This window comes from Rattus norvegicus, chromosome 17 (genome assembly GCF_021556685.1).
Source record: "Rattus norvegicus strain SHRSP/BbbUtx chromosome 17, alternate assembly SHRSP_T2T, whole genome shotgun sequence".
In the NCBI taxonomy this organism is placed as follows: domain Eukaryota; kingdom Metazoa; phylum Chordata; class Mammalia; order Rodentia; family Muridae; genus Rattus; species Rattus norvegicus.
The window spans coordinates 31,345,001-31,370,471 of record NC_141550.1 but is presented as its reverse complement, the minus strand read 5'-3'; the positions used below and the strand labels follow the sequence as shown (position 1 = coordinate 31,370,471).

The 25,471-nt window shown below is 43.1% G+C and overlaps 1 protein-coding gene across 8 annotated transcripts; it reads left to right on the top strand.

Annotated features, from left to right (window-relative positions):
• Positions 1-1,533: 1,533 nt before the first annotated feature.
• Positions 1,534-20,500, top strand: Serpinb6b (serine (or cysteine) peptidase inhibitor, clade B, member 6b). Of its 8 annotated transcripts, none has more exons than XM_087591254.1 (8): positions 1,534-1,800; positions 6,164-6,338; positions 9,688-9,840; positions 11,532-11,649; positions 13,809-13,841; positions 14,575-14,717; positions 19,414-19,569; positions 19,851-20,336. In XM_087591254.1, exons 2-8 carry the CDS (start codon positions 6,174-6,176, stop codon positions 20,247-20,249), a joined length of 1,167 nt encoding a protein of 388 aa, XP_087447380.1. In that variant the 5' UTR covers positions 1,534-1,800; positions 6,164-6,173; the 3' UTR covers positions 20,250-20,336.
• The last annotated feature ends 4,971 nt before the right edge of the window (positions 20,501-25,471 follow it).

The following is a 25,471-nucleotide window of genomic DNA, read 5'->3' as shown; positions in this document are numbered from 1 at the left end:
CTGCGTTGTCCTTGACTGCTACAGGCAACAAAGGCTTGTCTGATTTTTATATTTCAACATTGTCTGTTTGACTTACACTCACCAATATGGGAATTCACTGCATTCAATCATACATTTCTAAACAGACATGTATAAAGTTCCTTTTAAAAGATTCTTCCTGGGATACTTTTTTTCACCTTTTTAAAAATTATTACTTTATTTATTTACAGTCCAGTCATTGCTCTCTTCTCAGTCCTCTCTCCCACAGTTCCTCATCCCACTCCTCCTCCCCCTCACCTCTGAGAGCACTCTCCTCCCCACCAGACTTCTCCTTCCCTGGGGTCTCAAGTCTCTCGAGCATCAGGCACATCTCCCACTGAGGTCTGACTAGGCGGACCTCTACTATATTTGCACCAGGGGTTTCAGACCAGCCAGTGTGTGCGCTCCTGGTTGGTGACTCAGTCTCTGGGAGCTTGCTTGGGTAAATTGAGACTGTTGGCATTCCTATGAAGTTGCCCTCCCCCTTGAATCTATAGATTGATTTCTGTGCAATCTTTTAGAGAGACCACTCAAACATTCTAAAATAGTAACTTGTAGGTCTGTGGTAGAGAACTGAATGCTATCTGTTGATGATAAATAGGAAATTAGTTATACAAAGAATGTATGTGCGCAGGTACAAAGACTACGTGCATGCCCTCTAGTTCCTGAAAGGGTCGGCTGGAAGGATAAACCAAAGCAATAAGGCTGAGGTGGAAAGAATACAGAGGCTAAATGGAGCATTCCTTTGTGTTTCTGTATGTCAAGAGTCACATCTCACAGTGGTGTGGTGGCCTGGTCTGCTAAAGGCCAGGGTGGTGTTAAACATTCTATAAGGTTGCCAGCTATAGCCTCCACAGCTAAGACACATCTAACTCCAATGTCAGTAAGGTCAGGGCTGGGAATCCTCATCCTAGTGTGAGAATGAAGGAGGCAGAAAAGAATCTGAGGTTTCCAGAATCGACCAGTCTTTAAAACCTGTCCAGCTTTCTCCCCAACAGATCTTCTTGATAGATGGGAGCGATGTGAGATGTCAGAGTTTGCCCGGCCATCTCTATAAAATATCAGTATCTGAAGGTTTGAAGAGTAGTGGAGTCTGGGATACAGTAATGACAAGGGAGGCTTCCATAGTTTTCTGTACATGCTAGGAAGGCACTTGGCCCCTGGCTATAACCCTAAAAGGAACTTCCAAAATTCCTGTTTAATGCCATATCATTTATTTTTATTCATGCTGGCACATTTTGGTCACCGAGGCCATAATCCTCATACAAGTGTGGACACACACACACACACACACACACACACACACACACACACACTGAGGGAGGAATAGAGGGAGGGAGAAAGGGGGGTAGAAAGGGGGAGAGAGAGAGAGAGAGAGAGAGAGAGAGAGAGAGAGAGAGAGAGAGAGAGAGAGAGAGAGAGAGAGAGAGAGAGAGAGAATGAGAATGTGCCCCTAGTGGACACGATCCTAATTGCTTCATTCAGGAAGTTTGGTTAAATTCCTTGGTTTTCTGCAGTCAGAGCAAACAGTACCAGTGAGGAGGACCCCTGATCTGCAGCTTGCTGCTGAACCGTACTACAGACAGTGGTCAAAGCACAGAAAACCTCTGCCCTGCTGCCCTTTTCACCGGGATAGCCAGCCCACTGCCCCTCTGCTGACTTCCAGGACTTCCTGACTCTGAGACCTCCCCCCGCCCTGCGCCCTGCAGGTATTTGAGGCCGGAACACAGGTCCTTCCTCCTCTAGGTTCTGCTTGCTGCCAGCTTGAATCTGGGGTCCCAGGTAAGCTCTGCTGCGAAGTGGCTGAAGGGGGTAGGGTAGGGCGCTAAGGTCTCAGGACCTGGATGGGAGGAGCTAGCTTGGTTCGTGGAATGAACCACAAGAATCCTGAGGGATTGTTACCAAAGGTATCAGAACCAAGAGGGACCTAGTGGTCTGTCCAGGGCAGCAGTCTTTGCCCCCCTTGTGGCCTCTTATTAACTGGCTGTGGCTGGGTCTTAGAGACCGGGTTGGGCTGTTCTCAGGGGGTTGCCCATACCATCAGTACTTTTAAGCTCGGATTGATACCTTAGGACAATTCCAGATGTTTGCAAGAATAACATTGTTCTTTGTATCGTTGTTTTATTACACTCATAGCGGTGGCGGTTGTGGGATGTTGCACGATTTGATGTTGTCTGTGGGACTGGTAGGACATAGGCAAAATTTTGATAAGATTTGTGTGCCAGATGAAATTGGAATGAGTGCTTAGGTTTTCCTCCCTTCCTCTGTTTTGTTGATGGACCCTGAGCCTATTCTGCTGAACCCTTGGTCAGCCCCAGAGCCCCCGGCTTGCTGTTTTTCTTGCCTTGAATCTGTTTTGAGAATCAGAAGAATGGAAATCTAGCATTCATGTGTTGTCAGGAAGCCACGTGGGGTTTGGTTCTTCTACACTGTTTTTAGAGTGCATGGGAAACAGCTGCTTGTGATAACATTGTATCTAAGGCTGCCCACTTCCTTGCGCCTGTGGTTTGTGGGTGTCTGTGTGTGTGTGTGTGTGTGTGTGTGTGTGTGTGTGTGTGTGTGTGTGTGTGTGGTCTGACTGTCAAATAACATTTGAGTTAAGGCCCTGTGAGCCATGCTGGGGCCCAGTAATAAGAACTTGGTTACAGGAATGGTTGCTGTTCATGTTTGAGAACTACCCTGAGTATCTGTACCCACTATGACATCTGCTATCATGCAGAAAGGCTGTTTGGTTCACTCTTGTCTCCTTAAAGTAAGTTTGCTTGGAACTCCGTGCCTTCTTCCAGGGATTTCATACTTAGTCAACCAGACTCAGCAGATAGAAACTATTTTGGGAGAAGCTAGGTGTTTTGTAGGTAACCCCAGCGTTCAAGAGACTGAGGCAGGAAGTTAAGAGTTGGAGTTCAACCTGGATAACAAAATGAGACTCCAATTCAAACATGGGTAGACTGTTTTTCCTCTTCTTCTCTAATCAGTATGGTATAAAGGCTGGTTTATTTGGCATTTATATTTTATTGGATAATTTAGGTTATTTATAGATGAATTACAGGATACAGGATATAACCAATGTTCTATCAAATACTATACCAATTTATTTTTTAATCTAACTCTTTTGCATATCCTGTGTATTTCCTTGAGTGGGTACATGTATGTTCATATGTGTGTACACGTGTGTGATGCCTGGCATCCTTTTTATTATGCTTTCTCCACCTTATAGTTTCAGCCATGGTCTCTTAGTGAACCTGGAGCTAGTCATTTTGGCCACTCTTGGTAGCTAACTTGCTCAGGGAATTCAGTCTCCTCCTCCAGTGGATGGAATTACAGATGGATGCTGTAACCTCCTGTCTTTTATGTCAGTTCTTGATCCTGCTTGTGAGGCAAGATATTTACCTTCTTAGCCACATGCCCAGGCTATTTTATTGATATAAAGGAGTTGAGCACCTGAGGATTTTGGTATCTTCAGATTCCAACTAACAGTCTTCAGATACATGGGAGTGAATATTTAAATTTATACCAGAACAATTTCAATCCAAATCATCTTATTATAGCTCAGTGAATCACAGCTTGCTCAATACAGAAAGAGTAGAGGGATTCTGAGCAGAGTCAACAGCTTTCCCCATATCTGAAACTAGGGTACGCATGCAAGTGGGTGTTGTATAATCTCATTAAAGACCATAAGCGCCTATTTCCAAGCTTGCTAGACCTGGGCCAAAAAGACATCAGAACAAGACAATAGTGTGTCTAACTCATGATTTTTCACCCACCTTTCTCCCCTTGCATAGGAAAATAAATGTGAACCAAGTAAGGGCCCAAATGTTCATTAAATCAGCATTTAAACGGTCACACTATGTGGGGAACGGAAGGCATCCTTAAAGAGATCAAGAATTCACAATTCAGTGGTGACTCCTGACTTACTGGCTTACTAAGCCTTATCCACTGATGCGGCTAGTGCCCAAATATGGTAATGATGCTGCAAGGGAAAGTGATCCCAAAATGAGTCATGAGGCTGATTTTAAAAGCCAAAAAAACGTGTGCAATACTAACACATTAATAACGTGTCCTATGTTGTTAATTAAAAATTGTTTTCAGTTTTAATAGTGATGTGGTTTTTACTGTGCAGTGTTAGGAATCCCAAAAGCCTGAGGCATGCAGGCAAGTGTTCTATCGCTGACCTGCATTGACAGCTCCTGTAATGGTAATTGTCCAGCAGTAAACATTTTCAAATTATATAATGAGTTATGTGCATTGGGGGTAAGCATGGGATTTTTTAAGCCTTTGACTGATTATTAAAAATTTTTATATCACAAACTGAAAGTGAAATTCTTTTATTGCTGTGTAATAGGTTATTTTAAACTTCATGTTTCTGGACAATCAAGGATTTCGACCTAGTCCACCAAAATGGGAGGAGGTAGTGAAATAAAAATATATGGATTTTAGACATCCAAGGATTTCGGATTTAGGTATTATGATCACTGAAATAGTTTGTCTTCCATATTTTATCACTCTGTTCTCCTAGAGTCATGCTAAACTGACAGTCAAGGGGGCTTTTAGGTCATCAAAGCCAGGTCAGGTCAAGAGAGGGATGAACAGGACATGGACAGGGTAAGCCTGCAGTCATTTGGAGTGAGAAAGTTGCTGGAGGAAGTTTCTGTGTCAGAGTGGGAAGAGGAGCTCAGAAGGGCTCCTTGTCTTGGGGTAACAAGTTCCCCCAGAGTCAGGGGTGAGTTCAGGACAAGGGAAGGAGAGTAGATCTGGAGTCAGATGTCAATCAGACTTCTCAATGGTGAAGCCGATGGCTGGAAACAATTAAGAAATGGCTCAAAGATTCAGATGTAAAAATCACACCCAGATTATTATAGACCCTGGTAATCTCTCAGTGGAATGGAAGGATAATGATCATATCAGAAAAACAATAAATCAAAATAACTGATTGGACTGCATGAGCCATCAAAATGAGGGCAGGAAGCAGGAAGCAGGAAGCAGGAAGCAGGAAGCAGGAAGCAGGAAGCTCCTTGTTCCAGAACAGATAACACTGGCAAAGAGACAGAGCTGTGCAGTACTTACGGAGCAAGCATCCAAAATGGAGTCCTATGGACAATGTGGTCCATGAACACACTTGCATAAGGAGGCCTAAGGGGAATGAACTGAGCCCAGGTGAATGACTGCAAGTGCAAGTGTGGCTCAGAAGAGTCAAGAGCACCGGAACTTCCAAGGAGGCCCTGACTGTACGGTCCACTTGGGCCATGACGGGAAGTGTGACCTTCAGCTTGTTGGTGTGCCCGATAGCAGCAACTGGGTTTTCAGTTCCTAGACTCAGCTGTATTCACAATGGTTCTATTATCAGAAAGCAGGAGAAGAACAATAGCATGTCCTTGGACTAGATAAGTTGAACAGAGGATGTAAGGTGCTTTTATTGAGACTAGTAGTAGCTCAGAGCAAAGTATAAAGTTTAAGCAGATTCTTACTAGCCAATAAGAACAGTTCTGAGCATAAAGAATAAAAATACCAGTTAATTGAAATACTCTGAACAAGGCCGTGAGTGTACATATGCTCAAGGGTTTGGGGTCTGGATCTATATCTTCAATGTCCTCGTCAGTCTGACCACAGCTAACAGCCAGGATGTACTCTAGCTCTTTGCATGCCCTAGATTTGGGTTCCCTCCCCTTGCTGGTAGGTACGTTCTTTCCTCATTTCTTGTTCTACCTGTTTACTGCTCAGGGGAATCATTGAAGCATTTTAGAATGGAGCGCTGTTTGGCTGGGGAGACAGGATTTTGGTTAGCATTTATGAGTGATGTCAGAGCAGACGCTGCTTTTACAGTCTCATACTTCCAGCCTCTGATGATGCAGGTCCTGATTTCTGATCTCTGGTGAGCCCATTCCTGCCTTGTGTCCTTTGTCCTGACTCCTTGTGACTCTTCATGTAATAAAAGATTCCTTGCACAGTAAAAACACATGGCCCTGGCCCTGACTTAGCCTGTCCACTTCCAACAGAGCTTATCATTTAATGAGTGTGACCTTTACCTCCCATGCAGTGTGTGTCCCTGTGTGCACTGAGCCACAGCACCACGCCTGAATGACAGTGAGGATGCAGGTTACTTGTCAGCCTGTATTAATGTGAGGTTGATTTTAATCCCTCATTCCAGGTTCACCATCATGGATCCTCTGCTGGAAGCAAATGGCACATTTGCCTTCAACCTTTTGAAAACACTGGGTGAAGACAGCTCAAAAAATGTACTTTTCTCACCACTGAGCATCTCCTCAGGCCTGGCCATGGTCTTCATGGGGGCAAAAGGAACAACTGCACATCAGATGATTCAGGTAATCAGCTCCACTTCGTGGCCACTAAGTATCATCGATGGCCAGTTGAGCTAGTTCAAATCTCAAAGTGACTGTTCTTGATAAGTAGCTGGTGATGACATAGGGTTATGGCTGTATATGTAGGGAACGATGTGCTATCCCTGCTGGGATCCTGGCATGAGTACGTTGGCCAGTTAGTGCTGGTGGGGTGGAGGTTTTCTATTCAGGCTCCATTTCACCACAAATTATGGCCCAATCATCCTTGTCCATGACAGGGAGATCCTGAGTCCTGAGAATGGTGGAGGGAACACCAGGGATGAATGTGATAAGAAAGAGTCACCAGAGAGACTTCAGCCAGGGACAACTTCTTTAATGAGAGTAACGAAGGTACTTAAATCTTTAGGGGGTGGAAAGGGGCTTTTTGGGTGAGTTTACACCATTGCCTGGGACCAGGGTGTTAGGGATGCTTCATTTGCATAAGGATAGGGAAGAGAAAGTTTAACCTGGCTACTGGCTACCTAACCTCCTGGGGTGGGGGCAAGGTTGGTGTGGCATAGAGTATGTGTGCTAGGACCTTTAGGCCGAGGGCAGGGCAGGGGGAGTGATCCTTCTGCAATCTCAGGATGAGATTCCTGGGGTTTGGAAACACCTTGACCTCACTTTTACTCTGGACCAGCTCTGCCTGGTTCCAGGACTTCCCAGCCCCACAGAGGTTGGGGGTGTTGATTGGAAGGCTGCAAATCACTTGTGGGTAGGAACACCAAAATTTTGCACTAAGTCGACCCATGACCTCACCATCTGTTCTCTGGTTCCTCGTGGAACTCAGTCTTCTAACAAGCGAAGTATTAATGAACTGCTTCAAGTTTTTGTTTTTTTTTTTTAATTTTTTAAAATTACATTGTGTCAGGTTTGGCTGGGAGACCTGAGACAGAACCAACTGAGGCTCTTCATGGGAGCAGTGGTTCAGGTATATTTGACATATATGGTTTTTGTTGGCCCATAGATTGCCTACTCCCTGTTTTCCCACAGTGTGTTTCTTGTTTGCTGTGACCGAATGTCCTTTCTGATAAAGACACTTGTCAGATTGGATTAGAGTTCATCCTCATGACCTCCTTTTAACTTTACTCTTTCCTTTTAGGCAGATTTTCAAATATGGTCACAATTATTTAAACAGAAACCAAAGGTCACAGGGGCAATGTCTCATATTTCTTTTCACCACAAACAACTATCTCTGCCAATATTTACCATACCACAAATCCTGTTCTCCAGGTCCCAGTTGTTATTACTTCATTTTTTCCCTGTCCTTTACAGCTATTGATTCCAAAGCTTATACCATGAGTTCAGTTTCTGAGTTACTATGTGTCTAATCCATTTCTTTAAAACCAGCCATCCTAATATACAATGAGCAGAAGCCTTACTGGCATTTTTTTCTCAGAATCTGGGGTCCATGAAAAGTTCCTCTGCTCACTGGGAAACCAGATCAGCTGCCTTCAGTCAGTTAGTGGGCTCTTTTAGCAGCATCAGAAGGTTCAGTGAGGCTGATCTCATGTCTGAGGTACCAGCTACTGGCTAGGGCTGTGGTTCTCTTCTAAGCCATGTTGTGTGATGGTGCTGACTCCAGGAGTTTCCATCTGTCCTGCAAAGGATAGTTTGGATTTGCTTCCATGAGGTTGTCTGGACACAAAAATGGCACAGGGTATTTGAAGGCCCAGACCTGGAACACTGTTACCCCTGAATACTTTTGGTCAGTGCCCTACTTAGGGCTACTATTGCTGTGATCAAACACCATGACCAAAGAAACTTGGAGAGGAAAGTGTTTATTTTACATTTCGATTGTTATTCCCCTTCCCGGTTTCCCGGCCAACATCCCCCTAATCCTTCCCCCTCCCTTTCTATATGGGCTTCCCCTCCCCATCCTCCCCCCATTACCGCCCTCCTCCCAACAATCTAGTTCACTGGGGGTTCAGTCTTAGCAGGACCCAGGGCTTCCCCTTCCACTGGTGCTCTCACTAGGATATTCATTGCTACCTATGAGGTCAGAGTCCAGGGTCAGTCCATGTATAGTCTTTAGGTAGTGGCTTAGTCCCTGGAAGCTCTGGTTGTTTGGCATTGTTGTTCATATGGGGTCTCGAGCCCCTTCAAGCTCTTCCAGTTCTTTCTCTGATTCCTTCAACGGGGGTCCCATTCTCAGTTCAGTGGTTTGCTGCTGGCATTAGCCTATGTATTTGCTGTATTCTGGCTGTGTCTCTCAGGAGAGATCTACATCCGGTTCCTGTCGGCCTGCACTTCTTTGCTTCATCCATCTTATCTAGTTTGGTGGCTGTATATGTATGGGCCACATGTGGGGCAGACTCTGAATGGGTTTTCCTTCTGCCTCTGTTCTAAACTTTGCCTCCCTATTCCCTCCCAAGGGTACTCTTGTTCCCCTTTTAAAGAAGGAGTGAAGCATTCGCATTTTGGTTATCCTTCTTGAGTTTCATGTGTTCTGTTCAGCCTGCTTTCTAATAGAACCCAGGATCACTTGCTCAGGGATAGTAGTACTCACAATTGGCTGGACCCTCTCACACCAGTCACTAAGAAAATGTCCTATATAGACCTGTTTAATCTTATGGAGGCTGTCTTAGAGTTTCATTGCTGTGAGTAGACACTGTGACCAAGGCAACACTTATAAAGGACATCATTTAATTTGGACTGGCTTAAAATTTCAGAGGGTCAGTCCATGCATGGCAGTGTGCAGGCAGACATGGTGCTGGAGAAGCTGAAGGTTTTACATCTTGACCAACAGACAACAGAAGGGTGCTGTCTTCTGCAGGCAGCTAGGAGGGGGATTTGTCACTAGACTTGAGTATTTATGTGAGACCTCAAAGCTCCATCTCTATAATGACACATTTCCTCTAATAAGACCACACCTCTGAATAGTGCCACATCCCATGAGCCAAGCATATTTAAATCACCCTCTTTTCAGAGGTCTTTACCTTGTATCAAGTTGATATAAAACTGTCTAGCACAGTCAGACAGTGGGAGAGCCAGCCTATCCCAAAGGGCAGAGGAAAGACTGCTGAAGTTGAAGGTCAGGGGCTTCCTGCTTTGAGCCAGTGGAGATTGATTGACTCCCTGGTTTTAGCCAGAGAATAGGTAGTGACCAGGAAGAATTGAGGGTTTTTAGAGGTCCATTTCTGCTCATTTCATGGCTGACAGGGCACAGGGAGGACCGTAGGAAGTAACATTCAAGGCGTTTGCACTTGTAACTAGGTGGGTCTTTGAGAGGCCGCAAGGATCTGTGAAATTCTGAGGATGAGTTGAGTGTTGACTCTTTTCCTTCCTCAGCTGGGCCTGATGAAGTTGTGTTTTTAATCTGTTTTTATTTCAGGCACTTTCTTTGGATAAATGCAGCGGCAGAGGAAGTAGAGATGTTCACCAGGGCTTCCAGTCCCTTCTCGCCAAAGTGAACAAGACTGGCACACAGTACTTGCTCAAAACAGCCAACAGGCTCTTCGGGGAAAAGACTTTTGATATCTTAGCCGTAAGTCTTCCCAGTTTTCATGAAGCAAAATGAGAGAGGAATTATGTGACACACCAGAAAGTGTATGTGCTGGGAGTTCCCCCAGCTACTTGGGCACCAGCACAATTCTTGTATATGTTCATGTGCATTTGTGCTGTACAGAAGTGTACAGAATACAAATTAAGTCAGCAAAGTGTGAGTCTCCTCAATCTGTTTTTCAGTTTTCATCTCACCCAGGATAAGAGGGTTTATAGAACTGATGTTTGTCTGCTTGCAGATAGAAAAATTTATTTGTGAATATTTTCCCTGCATATGGTCATCAGAACACACATATCATTCCATAATTTTTTTGTACTTATAGTGCATTGTAGTTTATTTTGTCATCATTTATTATTAACCTACTATTACTTTGTTGTTATTAATTGATGTTGGGGTTGAAACCATGATCTCACACATGCTAAGCACACACTCAACCACTGAACCACAGTCCCAGGTCCATTCACCATGATTTGCTATCATTTGATAGTCCTGAGTATACTTGATTCATGGCATGGAAAGACATTTGCCCATGGCTGGATTTTAACTTGCAAGCTGTCTGGACCATTACCGATCTAATATTTTTGAGTGTGATTTTGCACATGTTTTTTTGGCTCCTAGATGTATTTGTAAAATGAAGAATGTGAAGCATTGAGATTGTAATATGTATTGCTAATTGCTCTCCCAATTGGACCTATAAGGACCCCTCTGAGGGGTCAGCTATGGCTGACTCTATCTTACACCAAGGGGGACTATGAAGTTATATTATAAAACTAGTACCTTGAAAGCAAATGAAATATGTAGCCCCAAGCTGTTTGAAAGGAAGACCTGGGACTCATTCCCTATATGCTCTCAGCATAATGCCTGTTTCAGCCCATCTGTGCTGTATCATCTTCTGTTCTAATGTGCTGGTTTGTAGGCAGTCATTACGTCACTGCCATTTCATAGCATGTGTCAACCACATAGTTTGAACATCTGTTTGTGCAGCTGGAGATCAAGCCAGGACCTTGTGCTTTCTAGGCTAATCATCCCTATTAAAATCATTCACTAGATTGTGTCCCCAGCCCTGATGACTTTTCTGTGAGTTGCTCTCTTCTGAAGATGAGCAACCCAGTGTGGTAATCACTAGGCACATGTAGCAGTTCAAGCTCCAAACCAATAGTTAATAAAATAAAATAAAATAAATAAAATAGTTCATGTGTCATACTTGGGTACTCTATGGCCATAAGTGACACTGTGCTCGAATGCTTTCTATTTATGCAGCTTCTGTCTCAAGGAAGCTGTAGGGGTGGATGGTACAGAGTGACATCCCACATCCTGTGTTCCCTGTGGCATTGTGCAACATGTGCAACATAGTTCCTGTGGGGTCAACCCTCACTCTGCACACACTACAGTAACTGTACCCAGGGGTCTTCCCAGTGACCTCAGTCAGCCACTGCTAATCCCTGAAGAATCTGCTGTTTGTGGCATTTTAAGACGGTTCTCTTACCTCACTCAATAAATAAAATTCAAAAGAGTTGAGTATATAGAGGTGTTTTTTTTAATAGATTTCCCACCTCCCCCTTTTTAACAGGAGGTACATTTGCACATAATTGAACTCTTGCTTTTCACATTAGGAAGGAGGCTCTTGGTGCTAATCACATTCATAGCTGTGTAGTTATGTTGCTCTGTCTCAGTCTTTTAAAGATGCCTGCCGCAAGTTCTACGAAGCAGAAATGGAAGAGCTGGACTTCAAGGGTGCTCCAGAGCAGTCGCGACAGCACATCAACACCTGGGTAGCCAAAAAGACAGAAGGTAAACACAGCGTCGTTCTGTTCTGTTGGGTTGGTTGGATGGTTTTGGCACTGGGACCCAGTACCTTGAACATGCTCAGAGATTCTCAATTCCTGAGTTACCTCCTAGTCACGGTCAGCCGGTTAGCCTACTTTAGTAGTCTCATTGTCTTCTCCTTCAGAAGGACATCAAGTGTAAAGGGGAATATTTCTTTGCTTCTTAAGGTGATGCTTCCTTTTTATTTTATGGTTTTTCCATGCTAGGAAGCAGTTCTAGGGCTTCGTGCATGCTAGGTAAGTACCATACCACTGAGCTATAGCACTGCCTTAAATCAGAGCCTCTTGAACTTTTCCCATCTGTGACTCCTTTACACTTAATATATTTTCATGTGATTAGGCAGCATGTACCAAAATGAATAAAAACTTAGATCTCAGAACAATGATTTGGTATGCATATGTTCTCATTTATTGCAATTTTCATAGTAATGAGATTGTAGTGCTTGTCCAACCCAGCATGATGCATATAATATATATATGTGTGTGTGTGTATATATATATAATATATATTTTAATGGTTTTTGTCTTTTATCATTAAACCATTCTGTTTCGAAAACAGCAGAAACTGTGTGCAGGAAAACATTGCAGTTCCCAGCTTATGAGAATCTTGAATCTGAGCCACAGTGTTCCAGACAGTGTTACGTAACATTACAGAAATGATAGGATGCACAGTGGAAATTCGTATGTGTATTCAAAATCATGGCTGCAGAGAATTCATATGATGAAATCCAGGCCATCAATGCCAGAATCATCCCAGGGTCCTTACATGTTTGGTTTCAAAGTAGGTTTTTGATTCTTGTCAATTCAAATTTCTTTCACTTTTGCAAAATTTTTCCTTCCTACCTCACTCAGATACATTATGGGATAAGGACTCACCTCTTTTTTTTTTATTATTAACTTGAGTATTTCTTATATATATTTCGAGTGTTATTCCCTTTCCCGGTTTCCGGGCAAACATCCCCCTCCCTCCTCCCCTTCTTTATGGGTGTTCCCCTCCCCACCCTCCCCCCCTTGCTGCCCTCCCCCCAACAATCTAGTTCACTGGGGGTTCAGTCTTAGCAGGATCCAGGGCTTTCCCTTCCACTGGTGCTCTTACTAGGATATTCATTGCTACCTATGAGGTCAGAGTCCAGGGTCAGTCCATGTATAGTCTTTAGGTAGTGGCTTAATCCCTGGAAGCTCTGGTTGCTTGGCATTGTTGTACATATGGGATCTCGAGCCCCTTCAAGCTCTTCCAGTTCTTTCTCTGATTCCTTCAACGGGAAGGACCCACCTCTTAAGAAACTCTGATGTATGACCAGATGTAGTGATGCAGGCTTTTACTCTTGTAGTTGGGAGACAGAGACAGAAGAATTTTTGTGAGTTAGACATCAACTTGCTCTATAGATTTGGTCTATGTATAGTGAGTTCTAGGCTAATCAGGGCAAAAAACTGTTATCCTGTCTTGAAATTAAAAGCTTTTCTCTAAATTAATGTAACCTTTACCATTCTGATTTTAATAAATTAACAGTTTCTGACATTGTGTCTATCTTTGTTCTGCTCTAAACAGTGTATCAGTGATGTCTTCCAAAATCTTAGATAGCTTCTCCAGAGCCTGTTTCCCTCCTCCCCTCCTATTTACCCATTGCTTTCTCTTTTACTTCCTTCCTTTCTTTTAGTCTTTTCATGAATAGTGTGAAGAACAGTTACACTCTGAGTGCAGAGCTCCCTGCACTGGTGTGGCTCATATTCTAAGTTCTAGTGCATTACTACACGTGGATTGGACTTGCCCTCTTTCTTCTGTGGTTTTAAGCTTCACTGTATATTGTTAGGAACACTGTGTATCTGCTCATCTAATTTTAAATTGAGTTTTTAAAACCTGAAACAGGAAATTATACCTATGTATGGGGCTCCATGTTATTTTCAACACATTTAATCTTTCTCAGAGAGGGGCTAATGTATTTATTGATCCAGATATTGTTGGATGTATATGTGTGCATGTGCAGGCTCCCCTATGTGTTCGTGTGTGTGTGTGTGTGTGTGTGTGTGTGTGTGTGTGTGTGCACATGTTTCTGCATTTGTGGAGGCCAGAGAACATTGGCTGTCTTTTCTCAAGTACTGTCCATCTCTTTGTCTTTTTTAAAGGTCAAAGCATCTCACTGAACTGGAACTCACAAAGTAGGCCATGCTAGATGTTCAATAAATTTCTCAGATCCAGCTGAGTCTGCCTTCAAAGTGTTGAGGTTACAAATATGCTTGGTTTTGATTTAGTTGTTTGTTTACGTGGGTTCTGGGAATTGAACTCAGGACTTTGTGCTGGCAAAACACATACTTTCATGACTGAGCAATCTCCTTGACCTTATTTTTAAATTTTGAGTTTATCTAAAACATTTTTTAAAAAATTATTTCCAAAGGATGAGTAAGTAGGTGTTGTGAGTCTGTCTGCTCACCTGTGGGAGCCAGAGGAGGGCATCAGGTCCCCTGGCATTGCAATCACAGATATTTGAGAGTCACTTGATCTAGAAGTAGGGTTATTTGCTAGGTCTCTCCAGCAAACACTCCATTTTAAAAAATACTTAAAATTTCTTTTTTTTTTAGCTCACATTTTAAGGATGTATGTCTAACACTCACACATTTAGGTATTAGTTGGAACAATGATGTTTTTATTTCTAAAACATTTTCTTTTGTTCAATGTTTTTTCTTCTCAGAATTTCTGAAAAAAAATGTGCCCCCCTTCTTTTTCAGTGATGGTTGTATTGCTTTAAGGACAAATGCCTGACTAACACTTGAGAGGCAGTGAAATCTCTTAAATGTGTACTTGGCCATTCAAGGAGGTGGCCCCTCTGTGTAGCAGCCTTGTGCGTGCACCAGCCAAATTTTAGCTAACTGGCTTTTTAATTCTTCCTTTCAGAAAAAATTACCGAGTTGCTATCTTCAGGTTCAGTGAATGCAAACACTCCACTGGTCCTTGTGAATGCCATCTACTTCAAAGGGAACTGGAAGAAGCAGTTTAACAAAGGGGACACTCAAGAAATGCCTTTCAAAGTCACCAAGGTGAGTGGTCCCTTGTTTACATCAGCCTCTAAAACATACTAGAAGGCTGTCTTACGTGTCCTGTGCTTCATATGGCTTTGGGGAACTAGGCAAGGACTCCCCAGTAACCCATGGGTCTTTTCTCTCATCCTTTTCACCTTGTATGGGACCGTGGATATCTACTTGCTCCCCAGTAGGTACTTTTATATTGTGGAATAAACACTAAAAACTTCTAACTGTTCTCAAGGACGCAGTGTTTATCCTCTTGGACTCTCCTGCCTTTCTTGTCACAGAGCTGGGGGGAAGGGGACAGCTGATCCCTAGGCAAGGCATCTAAGAGAACACTTGACATAAACATGTTTGGTTTGTAAACACATGGAGGGGAGAGGCCCATCTCTTACAGATATCTCAGAGAGCTCAAACAGCACGTGACAATAACCAGTGTGATGTACTTACAGTAGTTTAGGGATCTAAAACTAAAAGATTTTGTGTTGATAAGGACTTTTATTTAAATTCCATATTACTAAATAGATAGGAATTATAGACACAAATTAGGGAATCATTAAATTTCTAAGATTGGCTCTCTTTATATTACATGATTGGAGGTTTTAGGAACTGGAGTTGTATCGGGAGAAACTGCTGAAGGCAGAGATCAACACCTTGTGGGTTACGGACAATGCCAGCCCAGGCACATTCTCCTAGACAGTGTTTCATTGGGACACACTCCTACTTACCATTGACAGATGCTCCAACAGCAGATGAGAGTACTCGTGACAGAAAGTATATGGGTCACAGGATCAAGAATTTCTGGTCTGTTATGGCTACAGTGTGCTAGTTGCCGGCCAAGTACATGGCTGAGGAGACAAGGACAGGTGGCTGCTGTTCTCAAGGCTAGTTCAGGCAGACATGATAAAGTCAGAACACAACAACAGAAATGGCCTTCGTTTGCCTCACTTGAGTCAGAATGGCGTGCTGTCTCAGAGAACTAGGCGCAAAGAGCTGTTGACTGTGTTTTTTCACAAGGCAGTCAAACGAAAGCATAGTCATTTTTAGAATTAAACCACAAGCGTGGTCAGGAACCGAGAAGGATGGTGAGAGAGAACAAGACACTTTCTGGCTAAGACTGAACCGGCAACAACTACAGTTTTTTCCTAGTAAGGTGCCATTTTGCCTGGCCCTCACTACTGCTGCTCATTAGCTTGTTACTAACATAGTCAGCAGGCATGGTTTGGGAGTCCCTGGCATTTACTTGCTGAGTGTGCCCAGACACTTGATGTTCTTTTCTCCTGAGGCAATAAGCAACAAACATAGATAAGAACACTGGTTGGTGGAAGGACTCCAGAGACACACAAAAGAGCTAGTTGCATGCTGTGCTTAGGCTGCTTACTGGCTTGCTCCCTATGTCTTGCTCAGCCTTCTTTCTTACAAAACCCAGGACCGCAAGCCTAGGGATGGCATCACTCATAATCAGCTGGGCCTTCCGCCATCAATCACCAATTAAAAAAAATGCCCTACAGCTGGATCTTACAGAGGTTCTTAATTGAGGTTTCCTCCTCTCTGATGACTCTAGCTTGTGTTGACATCACACTAGCCAGGATAGGGTGTGGTTGTGGACAAAAGATACTGAGAAAGCCTTTACTGGGAAGATGGTATGTGGGCAGACACCAGAACATAAAGATCTGAGGTTCTATGTTCTGAGGACCAGTTTGTTTAGAAGAAAGGGGGTGAAGCGAATTTGCCATTAAACCACAAACCGCTGCATGATTATGGTGGAGAAGTGAAGGGCGAGGAACGGTACAGGTAACGGGGAGTGGAAGCAGGGAAAGTTCCTGCTTCGATTCTGGGTTGTTCTAAAGTCATCAACTTTTGCTGTCGATAGAACAGTGGTTCTCAACCTTCCTAATGCTGTGGCACCTTAGTATAATTCCTCGTGTGGCAATGACCCTCAGATATAGACCTATTTTTGTTGCTGTTTTATGACTGTATTCTTTCTACTGTTGTGAATCATAGAGTAAATATCTGATATGCTCGATGACTGATATGCAATCTCTGTGGGGGTCACAACCATAGAGCATCACTATACTGTGGTGTTGAACCAGAATGATATGGTCTGACTTGCGTTGTACTAGAATGTATGTCTGCTGTGCTGGAATCAGTGACAAGGTGGTCATCAGAGTACTCCAGGGCTGTGCTGATGATAGTAGAGGTTTACAAATAAGGTCAGGTTTTGGTTATATTTCAAAGGGACAGACAATACAATTTGGAAATAGGACAAATGCAGGGTGTGAGAAAGGAATGAGTGAAGGAGAGAGTGAAAGAGAGTATGAGGAACAATGTGGTGTTTTAAATAAGGATGACCCCCATAGTCTCATATGCTTAGGGAATGGCATTATGAGTTGTGGCATTGTTGATGGCAGTGTGTCATGGGGGTGGGCTTTGGGATTTCTGATGTTCAAACCAGGCCCAGTGGTCCTCTTTCTTCCAGCTGCCTACCGATCCAGATGTAGAACTCTACTCTTGGCTGTTTCTTCAGTACCATGTCTGCCTGTGTGCTGCCATGGTTCCCACCATGATGAAAGTGAAATAAACCTCTGTATCTATAATACAATCCAATCGATTCCGTTATAAGAGTTGCTGTGGTCATGGTATCTCTTTACAGCAATAGAATACTGATTAAGACAGACAATAATTATAGGAGGATCAAATTTGAAAAAGAAAGTATGGAGTTCTTGCTTATTCTTCAGCTGGGGCTTTCTCTCTTTTGAAATGAAGGCCTAAAATGGGAAGTAAAATGTATGTTTCGAGTCCTAAGAGAGAAGTTCAGGCTAAAACAGTGAAACTGGGAATCAGGAAAAGTCATGAGAATAAATAAACACGTTACATGTCCTGAACCAACAATTCTTTTCTATTGTTTATTTATTTATTTAGGGGTTTCAATTCCCAATGAGATGAGTCCATAAATAGGCCTGTTATAAGGGTGCTGACAGGTGATGGTGGGATCAGATAGGGAACAAAATGGGCCCCTATCTGAAAGTGAAAGAAAGAAAAAAAGAGGCCAGGGTCCCACTACCCCTTTCAAGGGAACATCCCAAAGACCTAAATACTACCCCCACCCACTAGGCTCCACCTTTTATTTTTTTTTATTTTATTTTATTTTTTTTTTTTAACTTGAGTATTTCTTATATACATTTCAAGTGTTATTCCCTTTCCCAGTATCCGGGCAAACATCCCCCTCCCCGCTCCCCTTCCTTATGGGTGTTCCCCTCCCAACCCTCCCCCCATTGCCGCCCTCCCCCCACCAGTCTAGTTCACTGGGGGTTCAGTCTTAGCAGGACCCAGGGCTTCCCCTTCCACTGGTGCTCTTACTAGGATATGCATTGCTACCTATGAGGTCAGAGTTCAGGGTCAGTCCATGTATAGTCTTTGGGTAGGGGCTTAGTCCCTGGAAGCTCTGGTTGCTTGGCATTGTTGTACATATGGAGTCTCGAGCCCCTTCAAGCTCTTCCAGTTCTTTCTCTGATTCCTTCAACGGGGGTCCTATTCTCAGTTCAGAGGTTTGCTGCTGGCATTCGCCTCTGTATTTGCTGTATTCTGGCTGTGTCTCTCAGGAGAGATCTACATCTGGCTCCTGTTTGCCTGCACTTCTTTGCTTCATCCATCTTGTCTAATTGGGTGGCTGTGTATGTATGGGCCACATGTGGGGCAGGCTCTGAATGGGTGTTCCTTCAGTCTCTGTTTTAATCTTTGCCTCTCTCTTCCCTGCCAAGGGTATTCTTGTTCCCTTTTTAAAGAAGGAGTGAAGCATTCACATTTTGATCATCCGTCTTGAGTTTCATTTGCTCTAGGCATCTAGGGTAATTCAAGCATTTGGGCTAATAGCCACTTATCAATGAGTGCATACCATGTATGTCTTTCTGTGATTGGGTTAGCTCACTCAGGATGATGTTTTCCAGTTCCAACCATTTGCCTACGAATTTCATAAAGTCGTTGTTTTTGATAGCTGAGTAATATTCCATTGTGTAGATGTACCACATTTTCTGTATCCATTCCTCTGTTGAAGGGCATCTGGGTTCTTTCCAGCTTCTGGCTATTATAAATAAGGCTGCAATGAACATAGTGGAGCACGTGTCTTTTTTATATGTTGGGGCATCTTTTGGGTATATGCCCAAGAGAGGTATAGCTGGATCCTCAGGCAGTTCAATGTCCAATTTTCTGAGGGTTCTCCAGACTGATTTCCAGAATGGTTGTACCAGTCTGCAATCCCACCAACAATGGAGGAGTGTTCCTCTTCCTCCACATCCTCGCCAGCATCTGTTGTCCCCTGAGTTTTTGATCTTAGCCATTCTCACTGGTGTGAGGTGAAATCTCAGGGTTGTTTTGATTTGCATTTCCCTTATGACTAAAGATGTTGAACATTTCTTTAGGTGTTTCTCAGCCATTCGGCATTCCTCAGCTGTGAATTCTTTGTTTAGCTCTGAACCCCATTTTTTAATAGGGTTATTTGTTTCCTTGCGGTCTTTTAAAGATTCCACCTCCTTCTAAAACTCTACTCTGAGCCTGTGAGGTACATGTAAGATCTAAATTACTCAAGAGTTGGAGGGACTGAGAGAATGTTCTGGAAGTTTAATCAAAAGTGTTTCTATAGGCAGAGAGTGACTATCTCAGTTGCTCAAAGTATTGTGTCTCTTTCTACTTAATATTTATCCATTATTTACAGAATGAGGAGAAACCTGTGAAAATGATGTTTAAGAAATCTACCTTTAAGATGACCTATGTGGAAGAGATATCCACTACTATTCTGTTGCTTCCCTATGTTGGCAATGAACTGAACATGATCATCATGCTTCCAGATGAACACATTGAACTGAGAATGGTAAGGATCAAGGGGCCTTGATGGATCTGTAATGGAGAAAAAGTAACATTTGGTTTCTGCTGCGGTAGCTCTCCTAGGATCCCATGATCATGCTTGTGTCTTCTACTCATTTGTGGGGCTGAGGTGGAACCCAGGGCCTGAAGTATGCTTAGCAAACAGAACAGAGCTACTCCTTATCCCCTCTCAGCTACCGCATTAAGTTATAGCCACGCTTCCCTAGGCATATAGAGCCTCCCCAACAGCTCAGGAGCATAATCCTAAGGTCTTGAATTCTTTTCTAGGTGGAAAAGGAAATAACTTACAAGAAATTCATAGAGTGGACGAGCCTGGACAAGATGGAAGAAAGAGAGGTGGAGGTTTTCCTCCCAAAGTTTAAACTGGAGGAGAACCATGACATGAAGGATGTCCTCCACAGGCTGGGCATGACTGATGCCTTTGAGCAGGGCATGGCAGACTTTTCAGGAATAGCATCTAAAGAAGGCTTGTTTCTGTCCAAGGTCATTCACAAGTCCTTTGTGGAGGTCAATGAAGAGGGCACAGAGGCTGCAGCTGCCACTGCAGCCAATGTGACTTTTAGGTGTATGGTCCCTTACTTCTGTGCCAGCCACCCTTTTCTTTTCTTCATCCAGCACAGCAGGACCAATGGGATTGTGTTCTGTGGCCGGTTCTCCTCCCCATGAGAAAGGGTGCTGTGGTGTCAGCCCACTGCCTTTGCCTACTTTCTTTCTCATGATTTGTCTGTGGATCAGTAAATGTTGTGACAATTCTGTGCTTGGTGGCGTACATGTGTAAATGCAACCCATAGCAGACAAAGGTGAAAGAATCAGACATCAAGCAGGGCTAGCCTCAACTACATAGCAAGTTCAAAACAAGCCTGGGTTACACTAGACCGTTAAACACAAAACCAAATAAAATCAAAACAATACAAAAAGAAAAGAGTGTACCCACATCTAGATGCTTTACAAAAAAAAAAGAAGTATTGAGTTTACAGTTCTGGAAGCTGCAGAACATAGTTGGGGCTTCTGTACAGCTCTAGGGAAAATGGCTTTACAACAGGGTCATGTAAGAGTGTTGAGCAGTATGTGAGGTTTAGATTACTTATGAATAAGGCATTCTTACAGGGCTTAATCTAGTCCCTTGATTCCTACATTAACCTTTTCCTAGACTGTAACCTTCAAGACTGAAGTAACTTTATGGCCCCATGGAAGAGTGCACTGTCACACTGTGAACCATCACGAGATAAACTTCATCCAAGTGAGCACCTTTCACCCTCTCTGCAGCAATCCTAGGATCTCAAGTTTTTGATTATTTAGTAATTTTTTTTTACAGTACTGGAGATTTACCATGGGCCTTACATATGCTAGGCAAACACTATACACTAAATTATATCTACAATTTCCTTTAAAAAATGTTTTCTTCCTTTGAGAGAGGGTCTCATTGAGTTGCCCAGCCTGCCCTTGAACTCTTTCTGTAGCTCAAGTACATCTTGAACTTGAGACTTTTCTACCTTAGCCACCTCAGTAGTAGGATTACAGCTCTTTGGCACTATGTCTAATCTCCCTGGTATTTTGTAAAGCATTTGGGAAAAGGGAATTCTGGGTAAAGCAACTGGGTTATAAGACTATTCTACTGCAGGGAGTGCTTTTGAGATCTATGAACCTGAGGTCAACTTCTGAAGGTTACAGTAGTCTCCTAATATAACTGGCGGAGCACTCAGGCCCTGAGGAAAGAGGATAGCCCCAGACCCTGCTGCTCATGCCTGGGGCAGCCTTGAGTTGTAACTTTGCTCCTATCTGGTACCTTTCTGACTTCTACAACGTACCCCACATCTGGAGGATTCCTAGCATAAGCTAATTTGTATAAAGGGCTACTTATTAAATACACAGTGTGAAACCTTTTCCCCTACCCCACCCCCACCCTGCACCCAGCTCTAACAAAATTCCTATAGCCACAAGAAATTTTCCTTGTTCCAGAGGACTGAAGGTTTTCTCCAGTCAGAAACTTCCCCTCCTCCTCCTCCTACCCCCCCACCCATCTCTTGCTCTCTCTCTCTGTAGCTCTCTCTCTGTGTCTGTGACTGTGAGTTTGGTGCAATGCTAATTACTCCCTTATAAGCCCTCATATAAAGAATTACATGTTTCACTGTCTTTAATTTGAATGTACAAACATCCCTCCTATTCTAACCCAGAAATTATATAACAGCCCAACTATGTTGGATATGCTTTCTTGGCTCCTATTCCGAGGGTATTTGAGTCTGGGACACAAGGCAAGTCTTGCAGTCAGATGGAAGCCGTATTCAAATTCTCATATGAATTCTGAGTGTGATAGTCAGGGAACAAACCACACAGACTGTGCAGAGACTCACTTTAACTTCTTACTACTGTTGTTTGGATATGAAATGTTCCTCAGGGGTCCAGGTGTTAAAAACTTAGTCTTAAAATGTGCTACTAAATGAGGAATTGAAACTTAACACTTAAGAGGTAGAGTTTTGTAGAACAAGTTAGACAACTGCAGCATGCACTTGTAATTGATGGTGCGCTCTGCACTTTGCAATTTCTCTCCCTCCCCCCTCTCCCTCCCTCTCCCTCCCTCTCTCTCTCTCTCTCTCTCTCTCTCTCTCTCTCTCTCTCTCTCTCTCTCTCTCTCTCTCTCTCCTTATCTGAACTGCTTCCTTGTACTCCTATCCAGATTCTCAGTCACATCACAGCCCATGCAACAGCACCAACTGATCATACACTGAGACCTCTAAAACCACGATCCACAATAAACCTTTCCTCTTTATAAGGTGATTGCCTCAGGTTGCGTGTAAAAGTTGGAAGCCTACTGAGGACTAAGGACACCTCCTTAAATTTGTACTGGGTGATCTCTTGAAGATACTGTATTTCTTCATCTCACAGCCAGGAGTTTAGAGTGATCACTGTATCCTGAGAAGTCATCTTCACTCTCTACAATATAAGGGAAATCAGTTAGAGATCCAGCTGAAGGGCTGGATTTGCAAAGGCTGGAGCCACAGGAGTTAGAAAAAGCATATCTGAGGTGGACTGGGAATGGAGAAGCAGTAGGCCATGAGTGTTTGCCCAGAAGGATTTACTTGGTCTCTTATCTTCACCAGGCCTCAGCCTTGATCTATATACACGAGGCAGTCAACACAAATGACTTGGATTCTCTCCCCCTTCTACATTAATAGATGTGAACTAATACTTAGTATGATTTCTAACAGCTCAAGGCTGTGTCCCTAGAATTTATGCACATATCCTGCTTGAGAAAGCACAAACCTATCAAACAATTTACAATCTATTTCTCCAAATACATGAATATAAGCCCTACACTTCCTTTTGGAAAGCATTTACTAAACTTGAATTTGAATTTCTCATCCCTTGATTCATGTAAGTATTATCCTCTACTACACATCAGTGCCTTTCTCAAGGACCAGAAATCCCATAGACCTGTATCCTAGTCTCTGTGGAGGGATTGAGTCCAAATGTGAATATCCCATAGCTGACCTGATTCTACTTTCATATTCTTGTTTTCTATTTCTCCAGTTGCCCTTTTCCTGCCCTAACCCCTTTCCTCCTTCAATTGTTTACGCTTCCAGCCATTTCTACACAAAGTTGTGTTTGACTCATGCTGGACCCTCTTATTGCAATGATTAAAGTGGCTTCTTACAATTTTAAATGATATTTAGCTTTGCCTTTGACTTAGACCCTCAGAAGCATCAGTTACAGAGCTGTGAGTGGTAAAGGGAGAACTAGGAATGGGTTCTAAGCCTCTGAATCACTGGCTTGAACCTGATCAGGTAACATGGAAAACTGTCATGTGTGTCTGGGGGCTATGTGTTCTGCCTGTCATGGTGCTAACCAAACTGAAGTAATTTTGACTAAAACTTCCATTTTGAATAGGGGCTCAAATAATTTTAAAATCCCAAGACCTCCCTGAGTGACCGAAATCCTATTTGACATGAATGCTGGGCAAGTTGCCCCACCACAGATAAATAAAGCCACAAATGAATAGTATACCACAAAGATATGTTCCTTGAAAAGTCCCCTGCCCCTGAATCCTGATGGGTAGAAAATGGAACTGTAACTTCACACACACACACACACACACACACACACACACACACACACACACACGTGGCTTTTGTGGTTTATTTTGTACTTAAAGGCTCTGTAACTTTTTGGGTTACAGTCACAGTTCAACTCCCAAGTGGGTTCTGCATCCCTGATCAATCAGTAGTGGCTTGATAACAATAAACATTTATTTCCCGCACTGACTTTTGAGTTGCGTTGGATCCAAGCAGACCCTGAAACACCTATTTTCATCATTGCCCATTAACAACAGGCTCTCACGATATACCTGTCATATGTGGTCAGGGGCCTTTGTAAAACACAAATGTGATTATGTTGTCCTCACCTCAATGACCTACGTATGGAGGTTCCCCCTAGACTAAAAGAGAAAAAGAAACCCCAGTGTAAAAATTAATTTTATGAGTCAATTTAGGTAGATCATCATATGCAGCCTCTGAATCATAGGATTTGGTATTTTTTGAAATGTCAGTGGAGATATAGCTGAATGCCTTCAGAGGAAAAGGCCAAGGTCTCACAACCAAACTATGTACTGTTACTCATTCCTGAAAACGATACCAAGCCATATAAAGACATCCAAAAGCCGTACGCACATATTACTGAATTATAAGGGCCATTCTATGCAACTCAAGTGATTTGACGTTATAAAAAAGGTGAAACTACACAGTGAAAAGATCAGTGGTTGGCAGGATCATGAGCTTAGTGACAGATGTCTCAGCAAAGCACGGAAGGCTTTAGCGTAATGTCTCTCATTATGTATGATGATGCCACAGAGTTGGACACATCCTCATACACTTGTTCCAACCCATAGATGGTTAGAAATATCAAAGATTGCAAAGCATATTAGCTATTTCACATGTTGCTGGGACAAAGTAGCTTAGAAAAGCAATGTAAGGAAAAAGGCATCCATGTTTTGGTTCACCGTTCAAAGTTATAATCTATCACAATGTCAGGAGCTTGGGACAGGTGGGTACGTAGCATCCGTAGTTGGGAAGCAGAAAGCACACTATTCTCAGCTCAAATTCTTCTTTTTACTCATTTACGACCCCAGCCCATGGAATGTTGCTGCCCTCTTTGGATAAGTATTGTCATCTCAATTAACCTAATCAACAGGTGTGGCTCATCTCCCAGGTGATTCTAGAATCTATCAAGTTGAAAATATGAATCATCCCACTTGAACCATTCTGTTGTGGTTTCTCTCAGGCTCTGCCTTCTCATTTGTGATGTGTGATTGCTCTTTGAGCTAAGAGAACGTGATGAGGATGTTCAAACCTTATGTGTACTGTTCTTTTTGGTATCATTGTATGGACTTAAGTGTGCACATTAAATCAGCATTGCTGTGTGAAAGGAAGAAATACAAATAATGAGATGACACAAATTTGGATGACTTAGTTTCAGAGCTAGAGAAGAGGCCCATACTAGCTAGCTTCATGACTAAAAGTGTGTATAGCTCACGTGTTGGAGTTGGTCTGGTGTCTTTCTGTATTTAAATGCTAAACTCTGTAGCCCAAGATCTGGTTGCCCCCAAGATGAACAAATTTTCACATACACTAGCCAGCTTTTGTTGGGCAAACCTTGCTCCCCCAGTTAATGGGTCAATAAAAGGCAAAAACCCATGATTGGGCCATAGAGAGAGGAAAGTGAGACTTCCTGAGAGTGAGAAAGAAACTCTGGGAAGAAGAAAGAGAAAGGCTTTTCACCAAGAGATATGAGGGGGGGAGATGGGTATGATTACAGGCCTAGAAGGTATAGCTAGCCCATGTGGCTGGATAGGTGATCAGGTTAACTAGATGAGCTGGTGGAGTGTAGGTCCAGTG

Coding starts and splice junctions, on each gene's coding strand:
- Serpinb6b (XM_087591254.1), top strand. CDS start 6,174: ATGGATCCTCTGCTGGAAGCAAATGGCACATTTGCCTTCAACCTTTTG. Junction 6,339..9,687: donor CTGCACATCAGATGATTCAG/GTAATCAGCTCC, acceptor TTTTTATTTCAG/GCACTTTCTTTGGATAAATG. Junction 13,842..14,574: donor ACTGAACTGGAACTCACAAA/GTAGGCCATGCT, acceptor TCTTCCTTTCAG/AAAAAATTACCGAGTTGCTA.